The following is a 12,078-nucleotide window of genomic DNA, read 5'->3' as shown; positions in this document are numbered from 1 at the left end:
AGACTGACATCGAAAAGACACATCGTGCTTGCGGTAAGCGATTTCGCATCGTCACCAACTCCTACCATTACTAATTTGTTTTCTACTTTCAGGAGCACAAAAGAAGGATACATTGATAGCCATTATTTATTTCCCCTCGGATGAAAGACGTTAGTGAACTCTTCTTATGATTGGTTGTATGCACGCAGGGAACGACGGATCGTGTCCTACATGCGGCACATACTTACATCCTCAGTAAGGTTCAGGCAATGATTACGTTTCTTGCATTCTGTTCGTGACATTAACTTGCCTGCTTTCTACTCCTCCTTCGAACATGCACAGTAAGTCAGTAGAATCGGACTCCCCGCCGTCCGACGACGAATCTACCACGATGGATGACAGTAACACATCGTTTCCCGGTCCGTCCGCACGGCCCTACCCCACCATTGGCACACCTTCGCAATACCCGCCGGAACCACCGACCACCGGTGGCCAGGATGGAAGCATCGTCGAGGAAAACGCGGTACTGCTCGAGGAAAACCGGAAGCTAACGCGCAGTCTGCTGGAACTGCAAGGTACGGTTCTCACCGAACGGGGTTTCTAACCTTACGCTAATCATGTGTTTGTGTGTGTGTTGTTGTCTGCAGTGGAAACGGAACGGTTAAAGCAGCAGCAGAATCTCCTGTCCGGGTTGGGGCGGCGTCGGGACAGCCTGAGCGGACTGAGTTCCACCAGCCAACCGATTGGCAGCATGGGTCAAAACAGTCCCGCACCGTCGTACCGGTCGTCGGGTAAGAATATTTCGAGTCGTGATTTACCGGCCCTGCGACTCACTGATAATTAGATTCTTTGCCTTACTTGCAGGCAATTACACCTCCGGCATCGTAGCGGACGTGGTGCGAGAGATACGCGACATCTGTCGAGTGCGTGAGGATGCAACGTTCGAGCGGTTGCGTAACCTGCAGGAAAACCACATGTGGTCCATCAACGATACGCTGCAGCGGCTGGCGAAGGACGTGGACACGATGCAGAAATCCGTCAGCGCGGCACGCATCGACCTGGAGAAGCTTACCAGCCGTGTGTTACAGCTGGAAAGTATTGTACTACCGCAGACGGCGGTGTGTCTTGCTGGGGCGCAACACAATCACACGATGCCACTCTCCTCGATGCCACTGTTCGGTGGAAACGTCCAACAGGCACTGTTGCTACAGCAGCTGCAACACCAACAGTCCAACTCCTCCCAACAACAGCAGCAACAACAACAACATTCCCCACAGGCAACGGTTCCTTCTCAGCAGCAATTCCACACGTTTGGTGTGAGTGATCGTTCACCTCCAAGCAGTGCAGGTTGTGCCGGCAACATCAACAATTCCACCAGCAACAGCAACAACGGTGTCAAATCAGGCAGCAACAACCTGCCGTCGATGCTGCGACTCAATTACGGGCGGATCGCCACCACCGAAGACATGTATGGTGGTGACACGGTTACGGTCGAGCTGGGAAATGGAAATTCTGGCACCGGCAGCACCACCACCTCGGTCCATGAGGCGTCCTCACGCGTGCTGATGCTGGAGAAAGGCGAGGTGGAGCTGAGGCGTGATCTGCAGGACGCAATAGCGGCCAAAAACGAACAGTCGAAAAAGATCGCCTAGTAAGTTTGAGGCTATCTGTTTTGCCAGCAAGAAAAGCATTCAACTAACGTGTTTTTTTTTTAGCTTACAAAAGGTGGTGATGGCATTGCAGAAAAAGGTTGACTCGCAGTCGACGGACACACCGAACGCGGGTGGCAGCAGCAACAACATCAGCGGCATTGGCGTGATCGGACCGGTGACCGATTTGTAAATACTGTGCCATACATAGCCTATACTTTATACACTTTTACACCACCCTCCCCTATCCCCTTCCTTCTCCCGCGGCTATTTATAATCACGTTACATAGGTTAACAGAACGGAACCGTACTAACACACGGGGTTAATAGGGGGGAGTTTGAGGCTCTAACAAACGAATCAGCTGCAATTGAGCGCTAAGTTTAAGTACACCTGATGAACAATTGTTCAGGAGAGAGATAGAGTGTGTGTGTGCGTGTATACACGCAGAAGGAAGATTCCACTACTACGTTAACTTACGGGTAAAATGCCTTAAAAAGTGTTTGCGGCGCTGCCACCGTGCAACCGGAACGGTACTTAACATAGAACAGAACAGGTAATACAATTGCGTGCAGAGTAGCTAACATGAACGTACTAGCGTGTTTTAAACGAAAAAAGAAACGAAAACAAAGCAAAAAAGCAAATGAGATTTAGGTTACGTGTTTCTATAAATATTGATAGCGGAGAAGCAAATGGATGATCGATGATGTGCGAAACGGTTTTAATCCGGTACGTTTGCTGCACAAGCCAGAAATCGAGCAAGAAAGTTTTGCAAAACCAATTTGTTTACCCATTGAACCTTCGTTTGCACCGTACAAGATTGCTTTTGTGGAATGGGACGAGGTATAATTTACTCAAACACTATTATTTGGTTGATTTCTAATAGCAGAAAAACCCCCTACTCGTCTTATCTGATAATTAAAAGATAGTCAGGATCCTTTAAAATAACTCATATATTGACAGTTAACTTTCGTATCATCTACTCTTTCCTCAATATGCATTAATTACTCATCACTACTTACCAATCATACCATTAACTCAGGAGATTTCTCAACAGGAGAATTTATAGCGACAAGACGACATATTTTGAGGTAAAGTTTGGAATAGAAAGAGAGCGTTTTTATCCTGGTAACTAATACCGTATGCCGACTCCTATCATCATAGTTATGCGCTGTATAGGTGAACATCTTGTTTTGCATACGCAGTAATGAATTACTTGTACCAACGTTTAAATGTTACTGTTTTGTGATTTTACTTCTTTTCTCACGCAAACGTAACCGAAGAATATCCCCCCGCACTCCTTAAAAAAGAATCCGTAACGCTATGCACCATGCGATATTCGAATATAACACCACGGTTAAACCAAATTTCACATTCACATTACAACTGGAATGCGCCCGTAACATGCGAAAATTGGTTTCGTTCAGCGGCAACCAGCAGTGGCCTTAACAAAAAAAAACTACTAAAAGCGTTACGGTGTGTAGGTAAGTGATCTTAACTAAAAGTGTTGTAAGTTACCGATACAGAAGCAAAACAAAATCGAGGAAAAACAAACTGAAGAGAAGATGCGTGTCGCTACCGGTACACGGGAATTTGGATGTGAATGGGACTCGACCGATCGGGCGACCCAAGCTAAGCGAGATTATTTCGTGACTAGGTTTTAGTGATGGTTCTAATGAATAATACAGCGGGCAGGAGAAAAATGTTACTGACTTTACACGGATCCATACCATATATGATAGATAGAGTCTAGAGCCAAAAGTTCGAATCAAACTATTTATGATTGCAGCCGTACACAAAATATGTAAACAAAGCAAAGAGAAAGGAAAAAAATACATGAGACAATGTAGATGGTTTGTTTGTTATGTTCACTAATGTTGGGCCGTAGTTAAATTATCACAAAATGGACGTGGAGCACACAAACATATTGTGTTGTAGCGCAAATCATGCAGGAGATGGTATATCTTAATAAAATTATGCGTTAAGAGTTTAAGTTTAAATAATTATAAGTTTAAATATTTTATGTTAAATATTAACGTAAGTTTAAATATTTTATGCGGCTTCAGACAACTTTATTGAAACATTATAAATGAATTCGAACTGAAGGAAAAAAAAGAATTAGTCGAAGAGATGTTTCATTCCAGTTTTAGACTACAAAAATCGAATTAATTGGACAGTCTGTGCGGGAATACTGTATGAAATATAATGCCGGAAAAATAATTATAAACCATAACAAAAAACAATTACAAATTGTTCGAAAGCCTGGAAAAGTATTGGAAACTAAAGCACAAAACAGAACGAATGCGATTAAAACACACACACACGCGCGCATTATATTGAATGCCATTGAGAAGAGGATACATACAAAATACTGGTTTATTAGTTTTGGTTTTCATGATTTCCATAGAGTTTTTTGAATGCCCGTACGGTGTGCGGTGCCTGCGTGTGGTTACAATGAAACTTATCAACAAAACAAACATGTCTATCGCTGCACATTCATTTGCAAACCGGCGCTGGGTTTTAGCATGTTTTGTTTTTTTGTTTTTTGTTTCGTTCGATGCTTCCTTTTCCATTTATTTTATTCAACTAAGTTGGGTCACCGTTTTCGTAAACATCAATGGCACGGCGATGCGTGCCGGGTAGTATGAATAGTGTGCTTTGCGTAAGTTTGCATAATACCGCAAATATTCTATCACACGGCGACAGCTGTTCATGTAATTGTTATGCTGTATTTATACGTAACGCGCACTTTCCTAACCCCGTCCCGATTTGTACAATGCCACCCAAACTATGTGCTGGGTTGGTGGACAAACCGGGCTGTTGGGTTCTATACACAGTTTGTGGTTACGATTGAATTCTCTTTATCGACATCAGCCTTTTTCACTATGTGATTTAGTTTGTTTTTTGTTTTTTTTAATTCTAGCAGCATAAAACGGGAGAGTATTTGCATTAACTGTACGGCACGAATGGAGTGGTTGTAAAGGTTTTACACGCAATACCACGAAGGTGAGGGATCCAACCAGGGAAAAACAGGTGTATCGGTTCAACATGGAAGTGTTTTAATGCTTTTTTTTCTCTCCCTCTCTCTTTCAGGGTCAGTGCGTCTAGTGCTCTCTGGACATCGTTCAGAGTAACGTGACCGCATGGTTAGGAAGAAGGAATAGACTCTCCGCTGCTGGACAACAATATTTAGAACCCACTACGACTCGACTGTTCTCCCTCCAAAACACAATATCCTTCCACTGCTCGGTTACGATGCTGTACGGGGAAACGGACACCGACAATAAATGCGGCGTATCGTCGGATGCAAACAATGCGTCCGATGTGCGGACGGATGGATGGATGGTTGTATGAACCAGGAAAGATGCTGGCGTTTGTGTGTGTGTGTGTAAGATGCGTTCCAGGTATGTCAATAGTGGATTGGGTGGGCAATATTTCAATCAACTCTTCCCACCCTTAATGACGCGCTGCTGTTTTCTAAATAAGCTGAAATATTCTAACATTTACTTTCACTTTCACAGTGTCGGTGATGCGGTCACGGTGCAGAGCATTCGAGCCCCCGTCCCCCTAGAGGCGCAGGTTAGGTAAGCTCGCCTTCACCACCGGCACCGTCAACACCAGCCTGCCGGGCGTGGTGCAGCTCCGTCGTGCGCATATCACCGGGGCCGCTTTCCTGCGCGACCAGCTCCTCGTTCGTCTCCAGGATGATCAGTTCGATGCGTTGTTCTGGACCGGTTTGCCAATCGCCGTCGCCACCGTTCTGACAGCACCGTCGTTTCCGTCGACCACCGCCGTTCCCACCATTCGCTGCACGGCTCTGGGACGGCGCCCTTTTACCACCGGCACCACCGAACCCACCGAAGACGCTCCCGGTGCCGGTGACTGGTGCGCTCTAGTCGTAGCTCTGCTGGTATCACCGTAACAGGGACGTCTCGGTCGACTGGACCTGCGCAAAGTAAGAAGGTCACAGTCAGCGTGTTGTGCATAGTAAGATAGAAGTGCTCTGGCGATAGAATTGTTAGCATACATCAAGAACTTCAAGCTATTAGAGATACGAAACCGTGTTAGTAGGAAGAAGTTAGCCTCCACATCGAGCTGCAATATGGTAAAAAAACAATCCACAAACCCTTACCTGTACGTTGTGGTTGGGTTTCCTTCTGGTGCTTATGTATGTGGTGCATGTGTTAACTCGATGCAGATGCGATACTTCATCGATTCCTGCACACACGCCGACAGGCGGAAGGAGATAGAGAGGATAAACAAACGGGTGGCTGCCATTAGTAACTTCCCTTAATTTGCGCACCACTTGCTAGCTAGCTTTTAGATCCGATTTTATGTTCTATTTCATTGCACAAGCTGCAATCCTACGCTAACAGCAAACACGGAACAAACGCTGGCTTGGAAGCGAACCAATTGTTCCTACGCAACTATACACTGCTGGTCGTTACAAAAACATGCCACCGAGTAGTTGTTTAAAAAACAAACATAATTTTTGATGCTGAAAGGTGTAAATAGAAGTGATAAGCGAATGAATGTGAAAGGAACGATCATTTTTAGAAGCCGAAGAGAACCTTGGAGGAGTATCTATGTCATTTTTTAAAAAATGTCCCGAACGTGTTGCTTGCACACAGTATCTTAGAGAGGGAAATTAATAGCAGGAAAAATGTTTAACGTCCGTTTAACGTAAATGAATAATGTCTACAGCAGCTAATAACAGATATAGAAAGTATTAATGCATCCATTACCGGTGATATATAGCTATTTTTAAATTTAAATTTTCAGCTTTAAGTTACCATAACGGTGCGTTACACATTTTCACTAAAAGGAATTGCAACACGGCACGAGAGGGTGGGTTAATTGTTTGATGTATGTATTTTCGCACGTGCACCAAGTGGCGGGTTTAACGATAAGCAAACTAAGCGAATGCGATTTTCTCCAGGAAGCGAGTTAAGCCAACGTAGTTGTATGTACATCGTGATGGATTAGACCACATTTTTGGCAGTCCACACACTTTGGTTCTCCAGGACAGGGCTCTCCCAACAATTATAAATAAAATTAAAGCATTAAAGCAACAGTAGCTGGAAGCCACTGAAGACATAAAATAGTTTCTTTTAGTATTAACGTTATCAAAAAAAGGACTGAGTTTAACGATTCTTCACAAAAGTTTCCGCTGCTTTCTTGTGGATAACCCATTTGTTAATAAATATTAACGGTCTGATCGACCGGTAGATGGCGTTGTCGTCGTCGATCATTATGAATTCAAGCTCGATCGGGCCGAAATTGAGGTTCGATCAGGGGCCACTGGCCAGCGAGGACTATAAAAGGATAAAAGAGACCGACGAAGGGAAAACATTAGTCCTGCTCTGGTCACCCAACAACAAACATGACCGTAAATTGCAACAGAATCTCAAGATAAAGATTAAGAATTTAAATGTTCCTAAGACCTAAGACCATTTAGGCTAAAAATAATTGGCCAAACAATTAAGAAGCAACTTAATAAAATGTAGTTTTATAGTTTTTTCGATCGAGACCTTGAGCTGAACATCCTTAAAGGAGCAGAACGAAACGTTCTGGTGCTAAAATTATTGATGGGATGGTTAAGGATAACGTTTTGCGGCAGTCCACCAACATTAGGAAATAACACTCAGCAGTGGTGGGAAAACAAACTTTTTAGGGCAAAACTCAACAGAAAGTAAAATCCAATAACTTCTAGGCAAAAACCACTCTGTTGCCCGCCACTCTAAACCTGCCACTGCGTGCTCACGCATAAGCATTCTCAGCAGCCGCATTCCGACCTTCTTTGACGTTATTTACCCGGAGTCGGATAGTCGAGTCCTGTCTGTACGGAAGTTTGGTCCGGATGGTATTTTGGACCGGTCCTGTCGTGTCCGGTGCCGCCCCTGAACCAAGGATGCCAGATCACCTGGTCCAGGGTGCCTCGTCCCCTTCCTCAGCGCTTTTTGCCAGGACCGGATTGTGAGAGTTTTTGAGACCAGCTGTATATGTGATATTAGGAGCTGTGCTCCATTGCGAAATATCACACAAACTGCTGGTACCGCGGAACTGTGCGCTGCCTTTTTATACCCAGTGTCCGGTGCCTCGTGCCCAAAACAGCCAATTACACAGTTCATTATAATGGTTTTTTTTTATTGCCTGCGAAGCACCAACGTGACCGGAACTGCGTCGCCTGTAACTATATCGCATGAGTAACAGCCGTTGACTAATCGCGATGGAATGCTTCGCCATTCTTTGTCGTTTCTTGGGCGCGTGGTTTTGGGTGACGTTTTAGAACAAACAACTGCTACTCGCCCGCCCGCACACAATCCGTTCCGCGCACCCGATCTAGTTCGTTGCCATCATGGATGAAAGTATGCGCCATATATGGAAGGCATTGTTTACATTACAGCCTGGTTGAGCACATCCAGTCGCCCGGCTATGATGCGTCTTTGTGAGGGTTCGTTTTTGAACAGCACTGATACTGCCTAGAGTTTACAGCTTCTACACAGCGTCAGTACTGTCGACTGAGCCCGGGATCGCGGGCCCTTTTATACTCGGGACTTGGAGTTCGCGCACCACGGAAATGGTAATTAGCCGGGAACTTATGAGCGATTTTATTGCACTTCGATTGGTAAACAGCACCGGTCGTGTGTGACGTTTCGATGAAGGGCTGTAAAACGGTCAATCGTGGCGGGAATCGTTAGTTCGGTCCGGAAGGAATTTCGTGTCGTGGCCCTGAAGACCAAACGCACACAACAGTTGCAGCGTGGCACCTTGTCATTGCAATTGATAACTCCGCTCGTGCCCTTTAGCATTCGGTGAATCGAATGCATTTATGGTGCTGACGGGGAGTGCGGGTGTAACTAAGCGGGTTTATAGTCCAGTCCGGTGTGCACCGGCGGAAGGAATGGATGGGTACCGCGGCGTCCTAAGATTCGCCATGCAAATATCTATTTTATTGCTAGCCCATCGATCCGATCGGCCGAGTATAAGAAGCCCTGCAGCGCCCAGCTCGGTTGACAGTGAACATCGGCTCTAGAGCCATGCAGAGCTCTACAAACTTTGCTCATTGGTCCTGAAATCTTTCAAATGCTGAGCTGCTATGCAGGTTTGACCGATGCGTCGGTGCGAATTAAAAAGAGCCAGACAGCCTCATGGAATTGAGAGACGAGACAGCCATTTAGACATGAAGATGTTTTGTTACGAATTAGATCTGATTTTTTTCTGGAAAAGTTCAACGATATCATGGCATTCTAGAGAGCCCAAGCTCCAGTTAATTCCTGGAGTACGCCAGTCGAAAATAATGACTCTCCAGGAATGTGTACGCTTTGAACATCGAATCGGAGAAGTCCTAAGAGAGAGATCTCTAAATTTGCCTCTCATTATCTCAATTCCATGCAGATCCTGCAAATATGATTGAAGGTATCGTCCCATTGCACATGCGACAGTATGCAAATCGCACATACACATCGCCTGCAACTGCCCAGCAGCTCAGCATTTTAAAGATTTTGGGACACTCAGCACTCCCAAGAGTTCTGTACCGCTCTAGAGAACATGCTGACTGTCAACTGAGCCGAGCCCTGCAGGGCCTTTTTATACGCGGACCGTCGGTTCAATTAGCTAGCAATAAAATAGTTAATTGCAGTGGTGAATCATAAACCATTGCCATTGCGATCCACTTTAGCCGCGCAACGGATTGGAGTGTGTAGAAGTCCGTCGAACAAATCGAGCAAACAATGCATGGTAGCGAAATAGTTTTATCATTAGTGTTGTTTTTTAGCTGGGATGGGAGGGGCGTGGCTCGGTGGCATGATGATAGCGGCGTCGGTCTTCACACGAACGGACTGGACCAAATTCCCTTCCGGACCATTCCTCCGTACGCAGGACTGACCAGCCAACTACGAGTAAATAATGTCACTGAAAGCCAACAATTGCAGACCTTTAGAACTCTTGGGGTTCCTAATTTAAAAAAAAAGTTTTCTTTGGGGGGTGGGGAGTGTTGCTTCGAGGCCTCTCAAATGAGACGAAGTTAAAAGCGTGGTTAAATGGAGCCCCACAACAGTCTCTCTTAGAATTCGTTGATCCTGGTTGGGGGGGGGGGGGGGGGCAATTTTCTAGAGGCCCCTTATGCTACCCTTCGGGGCCCATTTCTGGCATACTTCATACACTTTTGCTCCTAAATAAAATCAATAAAAAATAAAATAAACAGCTTTTTCCGTGGCCCCCTACACGGCGAGGCCGCCTACTCCGAGGTGTACTGAGTGTGACTACGGTAATTTCAAGGACTCCTTCATTTTTAACACTTAATTTTGCATCTCGCTGTCCATCTCCACGGTTCATGTCCATGGTATAATAAAACGAAGATGCATTCGTTCATGTTGTTTGGGGCAACCGGGTTCACTCGCTGGCAATACTTCAACTTTTTCATCAAAAAAACGCCCAGAAGGAAAAAATATGGAAATGACGACACTTCAATATTTACGATCGAGGCTGGTTCAACCTTAATGGCCAATCGTTCCCGACCGTACAGCATGAGCAGCAAAGCCTCATTAGCTTTGCACTGCGCAAATGCCTTAACGCAAGTTGCGGTGTGGCTTAAGCTGGGGGTCGGTACCGATTCCAGCCTTTTGATTGTTGTTTTGGTTTTGTTTCGGGAGCTTTAATGTATCTCTACAGATCATACTGTACGCGATGCAGCAAAGCTCAAGAACGGAAGAGCTAAGATGGGCCCTTTTATGCTCCATTCGGGCAAGCGAGGTTAGCGATGCATAAGTATTCGCTGAGGGCCATGTTGATTTGGGACGTATTTGGGGTGATGATTCGTTTTACATATAACAAGAATATAATAAAATTCGTCAATAGTTGACAAAAAGCATGTAAAGAAGAGCATAATTGTTGATTTTATAAACATAAACGAGATATTTCTCCCCTTTCCCAGCACTTGACATCGATGGCTGGCTTTCCATCTCACTCGCGCTTGGTGTGATTTTTGGTAAATTTCACAATTAACAAACCCTTACGTACAGGGCGAAAGGCCGTTGCTATGTTATAAGGTTCTGGGACGGCAGCGCCGGATGAATGACAAGAGCGATTCGAGCAGCCGGTGACATGGAAGCATGAATGAAGCTGATGAATGGAGCGCCAGATTCATGCACAGCGCGTCGTTGAAATCTTGAGTGCGTGCTGCGTTCAACAACGGGCGCGGAAAACATTTCTACGCTAGCTCAGTCTACGAACAAGTGGCTAAAACAAAGGATTGCTTAAGCCGCGAAAGATTTTCCGTGATGGCGATGAAGAGAGTCAAAGGTCCAAGATCCAGGCCTGAGGCCCAATAAATGATGCGTGAAATGTTGCGTTCACTATTTGTGCGTGAATAGCTAAGCAGATAGATGTGTGAGTGTGAGTGTGCAGGAAAAAACATGATCACGAGCGATGAGGCGAGGAAAATTCTAGACAAATTCTGGACCAGAGGCTTGTGGCTGTCCACTGGCAACTGGCATGGCAACGAGAAGCGCATCCAAAGCGAATATCCTAAAACACACGGCACGCAGAGCAACCCAGCGGATCCCCCCACAACAGCAAGACACGGTGGGGGGAACTTTTGCAACAACCCTCGGACAACGGAAGCAGAACGGTCGAGAGGAAAGAGAGCAGGAAATAGTGGTTTGTTATCCTGGGTGGCACCTAACTCGCACTCCCGCCTTTCTTCGCAGTGCGCTGGCACCGTACAGGCCATTCATCTCACCGGCGAGGGCCACGCTGGAGCCGACGTTGCGCGCGATGTTCGGGGGCGAGTGGCGAATGCAGCAGCAGATCTGCTGGAGGCCCGGCACACCGTGCAGCACCAGGATGAAGCCGCTGCGGAAGCGTGCGTTCATGTAGCAGTAGATGATCGGGTTGTAGCAGCTGTGCGACATCGCTAGCCAGTGGAAGGCGAACCAGAAGTACGGCAGCAGGTCCCACGAGGCGGGGAGTTTCATGAGCTGGAAGGGAGAGAGGAAGTTAGGCGGTGCTGTCGGTGGCAGTTCGGTGCCGAGGTGACGCCCTTACCATTAGGAAGTTGAACGGAAGCCAGCAGATCGTAAACACGATCACCACGGTAACCATCATCTTGATCATCTGAAAGGCGAAAACATAGAGGAGTGATTAGAAGGGAGTGCTGATAACATTACTAACCACCTTATTCTTCGTTTCAGACACGATACAATCTAGGAAAGATCGCAGACAAGATCCAACGCGGCAAACTCGAATGGTGGATAGGTTGTTCCACTCTCTTGGACAAATGAATCGGATTCTATTGAGGTCCAGAATTGCAGAAAGAGATCATAACACAGCTTAAATACTCAGAAATAGCTTAACACACTCCACAACAAGTATACTTCTGCTATGTTTCTGTATCCCCTAGAAAATAGAGTAAGACACCATAGAAAATGGTACAATAATGCGGTGAATATC

General features: G+C 45.9%; 2 protein-coding genes across 2 annotated transcripts in view; one reads left to right on the top strand and one right to left on the bottom strand.

Annotated features, from left to right (window-relative positions):
* Nucleotides 1-166: 166 nt before the first annotated feature.
* On the top strand, nt 167-1,821 carry LOC128712340 (uncharacterized). Its single transcript, XM_053807238.1, has 5 exons — nt 167-234; nt 322-554; nt 627-770; nt 844-1,630; nt 1,695-1,821. Exons 1-5 carry the CDS (start codon nt 167-169, stop codon nt 1,819-1,821), a joined length of 1,359 nt encoding a protein of 452 aa, XP_053663213.1.
* A 3,718-nt stretch (nt 1,822-5,539) lies between these two features.
* The window catches only part of LOC128719131 (RYamide receptor), a 71,872-nt gene continuing 65,333 nt past the window's right edge, over nt 5,540-12,078 (bottom strand). The window contains exons 4-7 of the mRNA XM_053812757.1: nt 11,674-11,742; nt 11,369-11,606; nt 5,759-5,844; nt 5,540-5,572 (exon numbers count right to left, since the gene is read on the bottom strand). Coding sequence (XP_053668732.1) covers nt 5,540-5,572; nt 5,759-5,844; nt 11,369-11,606; nt 11,674-11,742 — 426 coding nt within the window. The remainder of the gene's footprint in view (nt 5,573-5,758; nt 5,845-11,368; nt 11,607-11,673; nt 11,743-12,078) is intronic.

The sequence above is a fragment of the Anopheles marshallii genome, chromosome X (assembly GCF_943734725.1).
Source record: "Anopheles marshallii chromosome X, idAnoMarsDA_429_01, whole genome shotgun sequence".
Lineage (NCBI taxonomy): Eukaryota > Metazoa > Arthropoda > Insecta > Diptera > Culicidae > Anopheles > Anopheles marshallii.
This window is presented reverse-complemented; position numbering and strand designations above follow the sequence as displayed.

Excerpts from the sequence above, each read along its gene's own strand:
- LOC128712340 (XM_053807238.1), top strand. The coding sequence starts at position 167 with ATGATTGGTTGTATGCACGCAGGGAACGACGGATCGTGTCCTACATGC. Across the intron at positions 771-843 it reads ACCGTCGTACCGGTCGTCGG|GCAATTACACCTCCGGCATC; the intron begins GTAAGAATATTT and ends CCTTACTTGCAG. Across the intron at positions 1,631-1,694 it reads CAGTCGAAAAAGATCGCCTA|CTTACAAAAGGTGGTGATGG; the intron begins GTAAGTTTGAGG and ends TTTTTTTTTTAG.